Below are 13630 nucleotides of genomic sequence, written 5' to 3'. Positions count from 1 at the left end.
AAAAAAACAAAATTATTTTGGAAAATACATAAACTTGAATTTTATAGAAAATTCTATATAAAATTATAATAAAATAAAGATTTATTTGGTAAAGTTTTTATTTGTTTTATTTAATATAATATTTTATAGTATCATACTTTATTCTACGTTTTTTCGTTTGTGTTTTAGAAGTTGTATATCACTTTCACGTTGAAGAATTTGATTAGCATTATATACTTGAAAAAACCGTTTTCCATGTTCAAATGTTGCAATCATAATCGCACAAGCTGGAGCTACTTTAATTACACGTGGAATTAGTCCTGTAAATAATCCTTTTACTCCATTTTGTTTATAAATTTTTCGTATTATAGCCCATGTTCCTCTACTACGTCCTGGATTATCTATAATCCATTTTTTAATGAATGTATTACTATTCTAAATAGAGTAATAGAAAATATATAAATATATATAAAAATAAATCTGAAAATACCTGAATAAATTTCTTTCTCACCCATTTCTATTTGTTTATGTGTCTTTACTACATCAAATGGGATTGTTAAAAATGCAGCTATCTGTAATATATTATAATTATAATATATTATTTTTATTTTTCTTTTACAATTAAAGTTAAAAATAAAAAATATTTACAGATCCTGCTATAGCTCCTGCTGTAAAATTAAAAGTAAAAGTTTGTTGTGACTCGTGAAATTTTTGCTTTATAGTTTCATAATGTAACCAATAAATTGCACTAAATGGTACATCACGTAAAAGAGTACTAGATAATCCCATCCATAAACCAGAGACACCGCTATATTTTACAACAGTTTTCAATGCTTGAAGAATTTCTAAGATAAAGAAGAATAAATTACATTTAAATTAATTAAAAATAATATAAAATATTACCTGCATAACTTAACCTTTGAGATTGCATCTTTGTTCTAATTAATTCTAATGGGCTTACTAAAGTTGCAGCCCAAATACGTGCTATAGCTCCAGCCATCATAGGAATCCAAAATGGCTGTTTCATTGTAATTGTACTAGCTTTTCTATTTTTTCTATTATATTTATCCTACAGACATAAATTGTTTTACAAAACTTTAAAAATATTACAATATGTAAAATTAAAAAGAATTTTATTTACCTTAAAATATAATCTTAACTGTTCATATGAAACAAAATATACTATAGTTGCAGGTACTGCTAAAACTAGAGTAGGACTTAAACCACTCCATAGTGAAAGAATACCTTCATTCTTACTAATTTTCATAAGAGCATCCTATGAAAATTATTTCATAAATTTAATTATTAAATTTTATTATATATAATTTAATTTTAATTTAAAAAATATATTTAACTTACCACTGTACCATTAAATTTTCCATTTCCTTTAGCCCATATTGGACCTTTTCCATTTAAACAAGGACATAAATGGTCCATTAAACCATTACAATAAAGAAAACATTTATTAGAAAGCATTGCTTTCTGTTGTGCTTGAAGTCTAATTTTTACCACATCCAAGGGAGTAACTATATAACAGATTTATAATATAGAAATTTTTTCATAATTATTTATTTATGAAAATGTAATGTATGATATGATGATAAATTTTACCAAAAACTGAAGTAATAAAAGCACCAGTGCAAGAAGCAATGATTTGTTGATAAGGTTTGATCCTAAATCTTGGATCATCCAGATCCAAGTTTGGAGGTATAGTACTTAATTTATTCATTCCCAATTTTTACTTAGCAATCTGTTGACACAGCATTGAGGAACTTTTCCTTCCATGTTTAGTAACATTTCTTTATAAATAATTTTGTGGTTATTTTAGAGTTAACAAAACAAGAACATACATATTTATTAACATGATAAAATAATTAGTTTATTAATTTCGTAAGATTTGTCTATCGTCAAAATTGAACCTGAAAAATTGAAAATCATTATACTGTATTAATTATTAATATAATTCTAATCTAATTAAAACATTTATAAAATTAAAATTAATAACAATAATATTGAAATGATTAATAATTCAATAACTTAACTTTTTTCTTTTTATTAGCACGTGGTTTTAACTTACATTAGCAACTTACAGCATTCGATTATATTATAAAATTGTTATATTTTATGTAAAAACAATTATAAATGTATAAGCACCGTATTGTGCACTTGTAAACCGGCCTGCAATTAATTGAAAAATATCATTATACTACATATTTAGGTATTGGACGATTCTACGTTTAGAAGATATAAGAACATGTGACGATGTATAAAAAGATTGTATATGTATACAGAGATATGTATTATGCAGAGATGTAAAGATGGCACTCGAAACATAAAGGTAAAAAGAATATATTTTATTTATTACTGATTCGCATATTATCATAAATTATGTGATCTAATTTGTTAATATAAAACAATGATTAATTTTCGATTAATAGCTATTTTTATGCATTAGATTTAACAGAAATAATTAGTCAAACTTATATTTTTTTTTGATTATTTTTAACTTAATTATGTTTTAATTATTTAAAATAAATTTGTATATATTAAATTTCTATTTGATTTTATATACAAGAATTATAAACAAAATTTTATAATTTATAAAACATTATAAACAAAAATTTATTTTTGATTTAATTATTAATTATTTTTAATTTGTAAGAATCATTATCGTTTTAAATTTATGACTTAATTTTAAAATATATATATCTATATTAAATTAATTAAAAAGAATCGGGATTTTTTTACTTAAGAAAAACCAATATTTTCTATTATAATTCTGATCTATGATAAATTTAATTTATGATTAATTTGCGCATGCGTATAAAGTAAATACATTGCGCATGTGTAATTTATCAGTTTGGAGGGGCGTAGAAAGGAGGCCATATTGTACAGTTAAATTGAAAGAACGAAAATAATTATATCATCGTGCTTGTTTCGTTCCGAATTTTTATCGTACATATCTACGAATTTGTTGTGAATAAAGCAACAGTGTATTGAATCTGTTTTAAGGCTTTTAAGATTTCTTTTTATAAATAACTATAAGTTATAGTGGTGTATTTCGATATCTAGGTACCGTCCGTCAATCTACTAAAGGGGTTTATAGCTCCAGACGAGATGGGCACTCGGGATGATGAATACGATTATTTATTTAAAGGTAAATTTTGATTTGATTCATTAATATTACTTTGTTATTCACAAAATTTTGATGAAAATTTTTTTTCAAATACACATATGCACATTCACATATTTCTAGAGATTATATATATAATATTACATTTACATATTCTTGTCATGTTTGTTGTATATATATATATATATATATATATATATATATATATATATATATATATATATAATATTACATATAAAGCAGGTATAATTTTATATGTTTAAGTAGTGTGTACATATTAGTTAAAAATCAACAATTGTTATCATTCAATACATAAAAGAATTCGAATTAATGTCAAATTATGTTTGATTTATAAAATTAAATTAACAGAGATAGGATAGAATATCAGACTTAAATGATAACATCAGACATGTTCTTTCCATATGAAAACTTGTAAAATGATTTTTATTAATTATTTATCAAGTAACATATTTAAAATAATTGAAATTATAATTAATTATATGAATTAATTATTTAAACTTATTTATGTTCTATGAAGAAAAATTTTAGAAATTTAGAAAAATTTTTATTTTTGTGACAATTCAATTTTTAATAATTTCTATAGTTTATTTATCAAATATTTGATTATATTTTTATATTTCTATAATATAAAATAATATATTGTGTAATATATACACAGTAGTCTAGCTATTTTTATTTTATGCTCTTCGATTATTTTTTTATTTTATTAATATTTATATACACATTGTGATGATTTAAAGGAAAAAATTAATATCTGGAAATTAAATGTATTATATGATATTATTTTAATCCAATTTTTTATATTTATTATTACTTATTATTTTTATATTTAAAATAAACGTATTATAATTATATAAATAAATTAATAAGGTTTTAATTTAAAAAATGAAAATATTTTCAATCTTTTTAATCTTTTTATTATTTTTTATGCTTTTTTTATAATTTTATTATTTTTTATAATTTTTTTATTAAATATATTCAGTTTATAATTATAAGAATAATTTTTTATTTTAACATTTTGATTTATTTAAAAAAATATCTTTGTTATTTCAGTTGTTCTTATTGGTGATTCTGGTGTAGGAAAAAGTAATCTTTTATCGAGATTTACAAGAAATGAATTTAATTTAGAATCAAAATCAACCATAGGAGTTGAATTTGCTACACGCAGTATACAAGTAGATGGAAAAACTATAAAAGCTCAAATTTGGGACACAGCAGGACAAGAACGTTATCGTGCTATTACATCTGCGTAAGTTTTAAAATTATCTAATAAAAAAATGACAATACATTCTTATATTTATTAGAGTTTAATAATTAAATATTTAAATAAAATGATATTTTAAAACATTTGTGTTTTTCATTGGTAATAATTCATTTTATAAAATAATTTTATTTTCATTTATATGTTCAGGTACTATCGTGGTGCAGTTGGAGCTCTATTGGTATATGATATAGCAAAGCATTTGACATATGAAAATGTTGAAAGATGGTTACGAGAATTACGGGATCATGCTGATCAAAACATTGTCATTATGTTGGTGGGAAACAAGTCTGATTTAAGGCATCTACGTGCAGTTCCAACTGATGAGGCAAAAGCATTTGCAGAGAAAAATGGTCTCTCTTTCATTGAAACTTCTGCTTTAGATTCTACGAATGTTGAAACAGCATTTCAAAATATATTAACAGGTAAAGATATTCTTGTTTAAATAATATTAAATATTTATTATTAAAATTGAATTAAACTAAAATAGAAATTGTTAATTATTTTAATTATTTAATTATATTTTAATTATTAAAATTATTATTATTTAGATAAATAATTTTTAGAATATATATTTAGATAAAAATTTTAAAATAGCAAAGTTTTTAGGATATTTACAAATATATGATTATAGTAGATATAATGTAATTATTTTTTATGTAAATTTCACTTAATTTAGTCATTTTTATAAATAATCTCGATTCAATTATATATTTGTGCGCGCATACACATATATATACAGATAAACTTTAGATATTAGACTACATTAGATTACATATCATATAATCATGATACAATGACATAATTCAATACTTTCTAATTCAATGGATACATAATTTTGAAGATCTTGCATATATATAATATTTAATATATTATATACTATATATTTTATATGTATATTAACCGTTTTTCATACTTTCAAGAATAAAAAATGACATTATTTGACCATTACAGAAATCTACAGAATCGTATCGCAGAAACAGATACGTGATCCACCTGAAGGTGATACAATCCGGCCACAGAATGTAGAACCCATTGACGTGAAACCGACAATGAATTCAGAAGGAATGCGTAAGCAGTGCTGCCAGTGACTCATCTTGTTGCTTAAAATGTGTGTACACGCAATACAGTAATAATATCACGGGAGTACACTCAAATAATACCAACTTTCTAAAAGAAAAAATTTAGTCTATGGTCCAGTAAAAAGAAAAAAAGATAAGAGAGTTTCTGGGATAATTCTTTGTACGATAGCATAGTTTTAATATAAGAAAACTATGATTAGTTAATTATAAATATTAAGTTAATTTGTAAATTGAGTTAATTTTAACATACGTCAAAATTAAATATTATTGAAGACATTTTATTATGTATTTTTTCTTCCATAATAATTGTTACTAATTATCTAATTTTATTATTATGTAATTAAACATTTAAAAATGAAAGAATATTCAAAAAACTTAAAACATTTATTATTTATACATAAGAATAATGTTTTTTATCATAAATTCATTTTGTTGTAAAGAATTACTAATTAAAAATATATATAAATTGAATATATTTCAATATATTATATTTAACTAAACTTTATATTTTGTAGCAAAAACTAAAATACTATTCTAAATAGTAATAGATTTTAATTTTAATTTACTTTATTTTTCTATATTTATGAAAATAAATCATAAATCATTTTTTATATTAATTAATTTTTTAATTAATTAAAGATAATCATCAATACTAGAAGAATGTTGAATAATATGTTTAATTGTAAGTTTTGATAGTTTGTTTTATATTAAATTTTAATATAACAATATGATCATTTTCATCTGTATTATTTTTTAAATGTTTTATTGCACATATTGAATATGTGTGTAATATTTAAATAAATAAATACTTTATTTATTATAGCACTGAGATATTTTGAATTCTTATAAATTAATATTTTTTTTTACAATCATTTATCTTCAATATGTAATATTTTTTATATAATAAATAAAACTATAGTTTATTTATATTCTATCTAATATTTTAATTATTTGTTATAAAATTTTGTTTATTTCTGTTTAATTACAAAGACTTTAAAATTTGATTTTGAAATATAGAAATGAAATATATTAAGAATTAATAATATTGAATTTCATATATAATTTTTAAAATTGTCCATTAATATTTCTTGAAGATAAATGAATTCAATATCAATTACTAACTAACAATTATATTAAGAATTTATAGATTATTTAATAATTATTATTCCAATAATTATATTAAATTTAAATAAATTTAAATAAAAGAAATACAATTTATAAGAATTTTAAGCGTGAAAATTTATTTTATTTTATATTTTTACTTTATTATTGAAAAACATTAATTTAATAATAAGAAAAATAAAGATCTGATAACAAAACTTCGAACTATTAAAGACTTTTTAACTTTTTTAATTTTTAATATAAAAATCATTTACATGTACGATATAAAATTATATTAATCCTTAATGTAATTGCAATTAATAACTGCGATTGCATACATTTATGTTTACAGAAGGACATACAAAGAGGCAGAAGCAAAAAGAAAAGTGGTCGCCGGTAAACGTAACAGGTGCAAACAGTACAAGAATCAAGACTATTTACAAATATAAGTACACATAATTAAAGGTTTCCCAAATAATCCGGCGTTCTAAATACAGAATAGACTGTTCTCTAATTATCGCTTGAAATTGTCGTTGGAAACGAATAATAATAGTAGTACTTAAAAAAAAAACATCTTTACATCTTTATTCTCAACAGTCGCTTGGATTCAATCGAAACATACTACTACAACTATAACTAATACTATTACTATTACTATTACTATTACTAGTAATACTATTACTGCTACTAATATTATTATTATTATTATTATTATTATTATTATTATTATTATTATTATTATTATTATCATCATTATTATTATTATTATTATTATTATTATTATTATTATTATTATTATCATTATTATTATTATTATTATTATTATCATTATTATCATTATTATCATTATTATCATTATTATCATTATTATCATTATTATCATTATTATCATTATTATCATTATTATCATTATTATCATTATTATCATTATTATCATTACATTATTATCATTATTATCATTATTATCATTATTATCATTATTATCATTATTATCATTATTATCATTATTATCATTATTATCATTATTATCATTATTATCATTATTATCATTATTATCATTATTATCATTATTATCATTATTATCATTATTATCATTATTATCATTATTATCATTATTATCATTATTATCATTATTATCATTATTATCATTATTATCATTATTATCATTATTATCATTATTATCATTATTATCATTATTATCATTATTATCATTATTATCATTATTATCATTATTATCATTATTATCATTATTATCATTATTATCATTATTATCATTATTATCATTATTATTATTATTATTATTATTATTATTATTATTATTATTATTATTATTATTATTATTATTATTATTATTATTATTATATCATTAATATTAATATTATTATTATTATCATTATTATTGTTATCATTAATATTAATATTATTATTATTATTATTATTATTATTATTATTATTATTATTATTATTATTATTATTATTATTATTATTATTATTATTATTATTATTATTATTATTATTATTATTATTATTATTATTATTATTATTGTTATTATTATCAATGCCACCATCGCCACGATTATCTTTAATTTTATCTCTTTAATTACGGGATAAACTAATTTTTGTTATTCATGTTCCCGTTGAAAATACAATGATAAAGTTGATAAAAACTCCTCAAGTTCCTTCGGATTATTTAGGAAACGAATTTTGAGGATTGGAGAAAATCTAGAGACATGTAGCCCGATACATATACAATAGCCCGATATATTCGAGTAAAAAACCATAAACACAATCATACCGTCTAAGTACGTCGATATTTACGAAGGATAAAGAGTTATACGTACGCACTAATTCTATCTCTGAAATTTATCCTGTTTCTATCTTCCTCTCTACTATCTTTATCTCTGATACGTTATGGTAAATCAATGTTGTATTACTGCTTCTTTGTAATACATATGTTATTCTACTTGAAACGTAGAAGCGGACGGTTTATAAACGTTACACAAAATATTTGAAATGTTTGGTCACATTTTGAAAAAATACATATTATACAAATTGTAAGGATAAAAAGAATGAATGATAGATATTGAAAGTAAAAATAAAGTTTATTACAAAGTGTAATTTAATATTTATAATTAATTCTATAAAAATTTTATGAATAAATTCACTATCTAAAATTATACTCAAAAAGCTTTAATTTCGTAACAAAAATTAGATACAGAAATGCAAAACATTAATTATATTTTAAAAAAATAATTTATATAGAAGATATTTCATTTCGAATTTGAAAATTTAAAAATGAAATATCTGTACAAGTTTTTTTTATCCTTACGATTGATAACATTTTGCAAAAATTGGCCAAATATTTCAAAGATAGTTTACATTATAATACATGAAATCTTGCGATTAAGTATACAAATGCACGACAAGAAATACATAAAAAAAGAAAATAAAATAGAAGCTTAATAAAGAAAACAAAAAAGAAAATGAATTGGACTTAAAATACTTTTATTATTGCTCACTCTCTGCTTTCGAATTTGCACCGTAGTTTTAATATTGAAATACGATAAAGAGCTTGTCATTTAAAAAAAAAAACATTTTCAAAAGTATTTTATTTTTATTCTGAATGAGAAAAATTTTAGCGCATATAAACGTGATAAGACATGAAAGTACATTATTTGCCAGATCATATCGTACTTTCTAGACGCCTAATAATTATTGCTTCGATGTGTGTAGTCGCAATGTAATCTGTTATCGTTACAAGTTCTCGTTGTATCTTGATAAATAGAGAGTGAGTAAAATGTTGAAATATTAAAATGTCTACACCTCGTTGTATTTATGCGAGGCTTCAATGATTCGTGCAATATTAATCATTGGATTAATCTCGTACTAATATGGTATTATTTTAAATGGTAACTTTCTAATTGTTTTATGAGGAAGAATAATAATAATAATAATATTTTGTTTTTAATTAAAAGAATTCAATATCATTCAATCACTAAAAAATTTATGAAATATATTAAAATTTGTTTTTTTAAGAGTGCTATTTGTAATTAATAATATATATATAATTATTTTTTTTATTAAAATTTATTTATAAATTATAATATAAGCAAAGAGGCAATCACCAGTATTTTATTCACAAATAAAAATACGAATTTTATTTTTAACGAATAATAATTTTTATTTTTGAAAATAATTCAATGAGCAATTAATAAAAAAAAAAGTGAATTTAAAAATTATATACATGATGAATGCAAGAAATGTCATTTCACTTTCGATATATTTTCTGACTGAATAATCAATTTTCAAGATGTGAGTTCTTTTTGAAGCAAGATAATATACTTTTGTATCAGTAGAGTGCGTGCGATAAATAATTAAGATGATGAAAGAAATATATTTAAATCTTTTGGTTTTTTATTTTCTATCATTAGATTATTAGATATTATCTTTAAAGACTTTTAAATATCCTCTACGAATACTGAATTTGTACAAATGGGATATTTAGAATAATGAAATTTTTAAAAATGTTATCGAGATCAGTTTATTCTCCGTTGATTTAATATATGTATATATACACACGTGCGCGCGCGTGCACATACACACACACACACACAAACACACACATATGTATGAAATAAAGTCACCGAATCGGCGACATTTTATTAATTCAATGCTTTGTACTTTATAATTTTATTAATAAAATCACTTTTGCTTTGAACATATATACGTGTATTGTATAATTTTTATTTTGATAATCAAAAATATATATATTTTAATTTTATATAAATAGATACATTATAATATTATTATAATTTTAAGATTATATAAAAAATTTCAATTCACAATAATTCAATATTATACGTAATAATAAATTATGTCATTATTTACAAAGTTTTCTTTTTTAAAACATATTTTTTATTATTAAGAATTTACTTCTAATTATTAAATCTATTTTATCATTAAAAAATTTTATATTTTTATATTTTAAATTAAATTTGAATTTGAAAATACTAAAAATATCGAATTACAATAAAAAATAAATATATTATTTGATTTTATTATTACAAAAAAAATTACGTGAGCATACTTGCGGATGCTGGTTCAAGACGTACTGTATTCCTTTGAGCTAAACCACCATGATTCTTTTGTCTCCATTCAAGCCATCGTAATAAATCTGGGCTTTGTGATGTATCATTAACATCTGTTCGAGCTTCCAATTGTTGATAATATGCTTCACGCAATAGTCGAAATGTTTGCACATTTTTATATGGTAGATGAGTCATAGGATCTAAATATTTTGCTGGAAACCTATATTTTTTTTTTTATATTTAAATTTATCAATATTTTATCTATATATTTTATAAAAATATATTAAATAGTTTTCTAATATCTCACCTTGTAATTGCACATAAGGGTTTTATTGGTGATTTCTGTATTGAAGATTTTTTGAATGCTTCTGAAAATAATTGTTCATTTTCAAATGTAATGAAAGTTCTTTCATAATATCCTTTTGTTTGTTCATAATAATATTTGCTTTTGTTAGAACTTTGAGAAGATTCTTTTTTAGTAATATCTTTTGTGCCATTTTCTGGTTTTACAGTTATACTACTGAAATAAACAAAAAATTAAGTTTTATTATATTTTTATTTGAAATAACAGAAAAGTCTAAATACTTTACTTTTCTATTGTTTCATCTGGACGTTTATTTTCAAAATTTGTATTTTTTTCGTCTTTTTCTATATTCATTTTATCTTCCTCTTTATTGTAATTTACCTCAGAAAGTATCATAATAGGCATTGCTAATGATTGATATCTAATCATAGGTCCTGTTTGGGCTTTTCTTATAGTTCTAGTATTTTTCTTTTCATTTTCTAATTTCTGATATTTTTCTGTAAATAATAAAAAAGAATTAAAAAAAAAAAATCAATAAAGCCATATTTGCGAATTCTATTTTTATCTAATTTCTCAATCGTATATTTATAAAATTTGCATTTATATATTTAATTCTATCCATGCTAAATTTTCATAATTCTGTGAATTTGATACTACTTATAATAAAATATAATAAATATACTTATAATAACTTATAATAATTATAATAAATTAATTATCAAATTAAGAATTTCATTAAATTAAGCAAAAATAAAATATTATCATATATATATATATATATATATATATATATATATAATAAATATGATATATATTAAATATATATTATGATGATATATTAAATATGATATATATGATGATATATATATATAATAAATTTCTTTATTATCTGAAATCAATTTTTTGCAAATATGAAACTTCTATTTTTTAACGAAAATTAAGCAATTTACCTAATGATTTCATATTAATCTGTTCAGTTTGTAATGCTTCTTTCAATAATTCTTCTTGAGTAGGTTTCCATGTATCATGTCTTATAACTCTTGTTCTCCTTTTTTGATGCTCATTTCTTTCACTTAATCTTTTTTGTGTTGCAGCTGATTTAGCAGCAGTAGAACGACGGATAGATTTTCTTTCTATAAAGAATTATATTTTAATTTCTGTCTACATGATTTAATATTATATTTTTGATAATATTTATTTTACAAATATTCACCTGTACTTTCATTAAAGATTCTTTGCCTTGGTTGCCTAACTTTTTTCTCTTTAGATGGTAATTGAGATTGAACTTTAGGTTCCTTGTAAGCTTTTGTAACTAATCTACGTTTTTTTTTTGGTCCCTCTTGTTCGGTATCAGAAATGGGTTCATCATTTTCATCTATACTAAAGTCTGAATCTACTTCATCTTCTGCTTCATCTTCCTCCCTAAATTTAAAAAAAAATTAAATAATAATTTAAAAATTAAACAAGTTATTAAAAAATTAATAAATAAAATGATATTAACATATAGTCATGATCTTGTTCCACTTCATCAAAACCTCCATAAGTTGTTTTGTAAAAATCATCTTCTTCTTCTTCATTTAATAACTTTGCCATTTTATTTCCTGCATTTGTACGCCGTTCTCTATTCAAAGCCATTTTTGCAATTATTTAAATTATTTTTCTTCAAATTTACTCTTCCGTTTTTATTTTTTCAAATTATTCTCTTGTTTGTCCGTATTAAACGTAGATTATTTTAACCTAAAAATATAAAATAAAATACTTACTACACCAATCATTCATAAATTATATAATGTTAATAATAAATTATTATGATAATGGATAAATAATTTACATTTTAATACAATAAGAACTTTTTTTTATTTTTTATATTTTCTTATATTTGTTAGATTTATTGTGTATGATTTATTAATAAAATTTTGTACCTGTAATATTTTCGATAATTATCGATATCATCGTTATTAATAATTGTTATCAATAATTATCAATAATAATTATGATATCAATAATATATTATAATATATTATCAATAATAATAAATTCTAAAGCAATCGATGATAACATTTAAATTTGAAAAGTAAAAATATTTGTATATTCTGTTATTAAGTATTTTTTATAATATACTTACATCATTATTTTATATACTTAATTATATTTTTATATACATTTTATATACTTAAATTATATTTTTTGTATTAATGCACTTACTGATAATTTATATTAGAAATTGAAATTTAATATTTGGAAAGAAATAAAAATTAAATATAATTTTAATTAATGTATATTTAATATATATTTAATAATAGGAAAATATTAATAAGAAAATATTTTTAAATTAAAAAAGAAATGATATATTTATTTCTATATAATATTTCAATACAAAATATATTTTTTCATAAAAGTTGTAAATGTGTTGTAATAAATACGATTCAAATATTCAGATAACCTGATTGCACTCTATCAATATTTTTTGTCATGTAAATATTATAATAATCAATAATAACATTTAATATATAAGATTACTTAAAAAAATATTTCGTTAACTTTAATGGAAAATTTTTACGACTTACTTAAACGTTTTTTCTCCTTATTTTATAGATATGAGAGTCGTTCAAAATGAGAATTATAAGATTTTTCAAGTACCAAGGTAGTTATCATATATTT

At 20.5% G+C, this 13630-nt stretch overlaps 3 protein-coding genes across 8 annotated transcripts; 1 reads left to right on the top strand and 2 right to left on the bottom strand.

Moving 5' to 3' along the window:
* Positions 1-138: 138 nt before the first annotated feature.
* Positions 139-2273, bottom strand: LOC551301 (solute carrier family 25 member 40). The gene is made up of 8 exons (XM_006559445.3): positions 2057-2273; positions 1591-1898; positions 1339-1505; positions 1121-1255; positions 883-1048; positions 628-824; positions 470-551; positions 139-380 (listed from the first exon to the last, which is right to left on the bottom strand). The coding sequence occupies exons 2-8, from the start codon at positions 1706-1708 to the stop codon at positions 139-141; spliced, it is 1107 nt and encodes a 368-aa protein (XP_006559508.1). The 5' UTR covers positions 1709-1898; positions 2057-2273.
* Positions 2274-2831: 558 nt separating this feature from the next.
* Positions 2832-7148, top strand: LOC551603 (ras-related protein Rab-11A). 2 transcript variants are annotated; one of them, XM_006559444.3, is made up of 5 exons: positions 2832-3136; positions 4187-4382; positions 4545-4819; positions 5349-5505; positions 6930-7148. In XM_006559444.3, the coding sequence occupies exons 1-4, from the start codon at positions 3097-3099 to the stop codon at positions 5483-5485; spliced, it is 648 nt and encodes a 215-aa protein (XP_006559507.1). In that variant the 5' UTR covers positions 2832-3096; the 3' UTR covers positions 5486-5505; positions 6930-7148. The 2 variants fall into 2 exon arrangements, with proteins under 2 accessions (XP_006559507.1, XP_006559506.1); XM_006559443.3 differs by lacking the exon at positions 6930-7148 and having other exon boundaries at positions 5349-5706.
* A 3482-nt stretch (positions 7149-10630) lies between these two features.
* Positions 10631-13620, bottom strand: LOC724519 (vacuolar protein sorting-associated protein 72 homolog). Of its 5 annotated transcripts, none has more exons than XM_006559440.2 (7): positions 13537-13620; positions 12471-12706; positions 12183-12391; positions 11920-12102; positions 11256-11466; positions 10973-11185; positions 10631-10885 (listed from the first exon to the last, which is right to left on the bottom strand). In XM_006559440.2, exons 2-7 carry the CDS (start codon positions 12602-12604, stop codon positions 10651-10653), a joined length of 1185 nt encoding a protein of 394 aa, XP_006559503.1. In that variant the 5' UTR covers positions 12605-12706; positions 13537-13620; the 3' UTR covers positions 10631-10650. The 5 variants fall into 5 exon arrangements, with proteins under 5 accessions (XP_006559503.1, XP_006559505.1, XP_026298247.1 ...); XM_006559442.2 differs by having other exon boundaries at positions 10973-11182; XM_026442462.1 differs by lacking the exon at positions 13537-13620 and adding an exon at positions 13095-13111.
* Positions 13621-13630: the final 10 nt, after the last annotated feature.

Source organism: Apis mellifera, linkage group LG8 (assembly GCF_003254395.2).
Source record: "Apis mellifera strain DH4 linkage group LG8, Amel_HAv3.1, whole genome shotgun sequence".
Taxonomy (NCBI): domain Eukaryota; kingdom Metazoa; phylum Arthropoda; class Insecta; order Hymenoptera; family Apidae; genus Apis; species Apis mellifera.
Note: the sequence above shows the minus strand (reverse complement) of the source record. Positions and strands in the feature narration are given on the sequence as shown.

Coding starts and splice junctions, on each gene's coding strand:
- LOC724519 (XM_006559440.2), bottom strand. CDS start 12,604: ATGGCTTTGAATAGAGAACGGCGTACAAATGCAGGAAATAAAATGGCA. Junction 11,186..11,255: donor CCAGATGAAACAATAGAAAA/GTAAAGTATTTA, acceptor TGTTTATTTCAG/TAGTATAACTGTAAAACCAG. Junction 10,886..10,972: donor CCCTTATGTGCAATTACAAG/GTGAGATATTAG, acceptor AAAAAAATATAG/GTTTCCAGCAAAATATTTAG.
- LOC551603 (XM_006559444.3), top strand. CDS start 3,097: ATGGGCACTCGGGATGATGAATACGATTATTTATTTAAAG. Junction 3,137..4,186: donor ATACGATTATTTATTTAAAG/GTAAATTTTGAT, acceptor TTGTTATTTCAG/TTGTTCTTATTGGTGATTCT. Junction 4,383..4,544: donor TATCGTGCTATTACATCTGC/GTAAGTTTTAAA, acceptor TTATATGTTCAG/GTACTATCGTGGTGCAGTTG.
- LOC551301 (XM_006559445.3), bottom strand. CDS start 1,708: ATGAATAAATTAAGTACTATACCTCCAAACTTGGATCTGGATGATCCA. Junction 1,256..1,338: donor GAAAATTTAATGGTACAGTG/GTAAGTTAAATA, acceptor TAATTTTCATAG/GATGCTCTTATGAAAATTAG. Junction 552..627: donor CAGGAGCTATAGCAGGATCT/GTAAATATTTTT, acceptor AATATATTACAG/ATAGCTGCATTTTTAACAAT.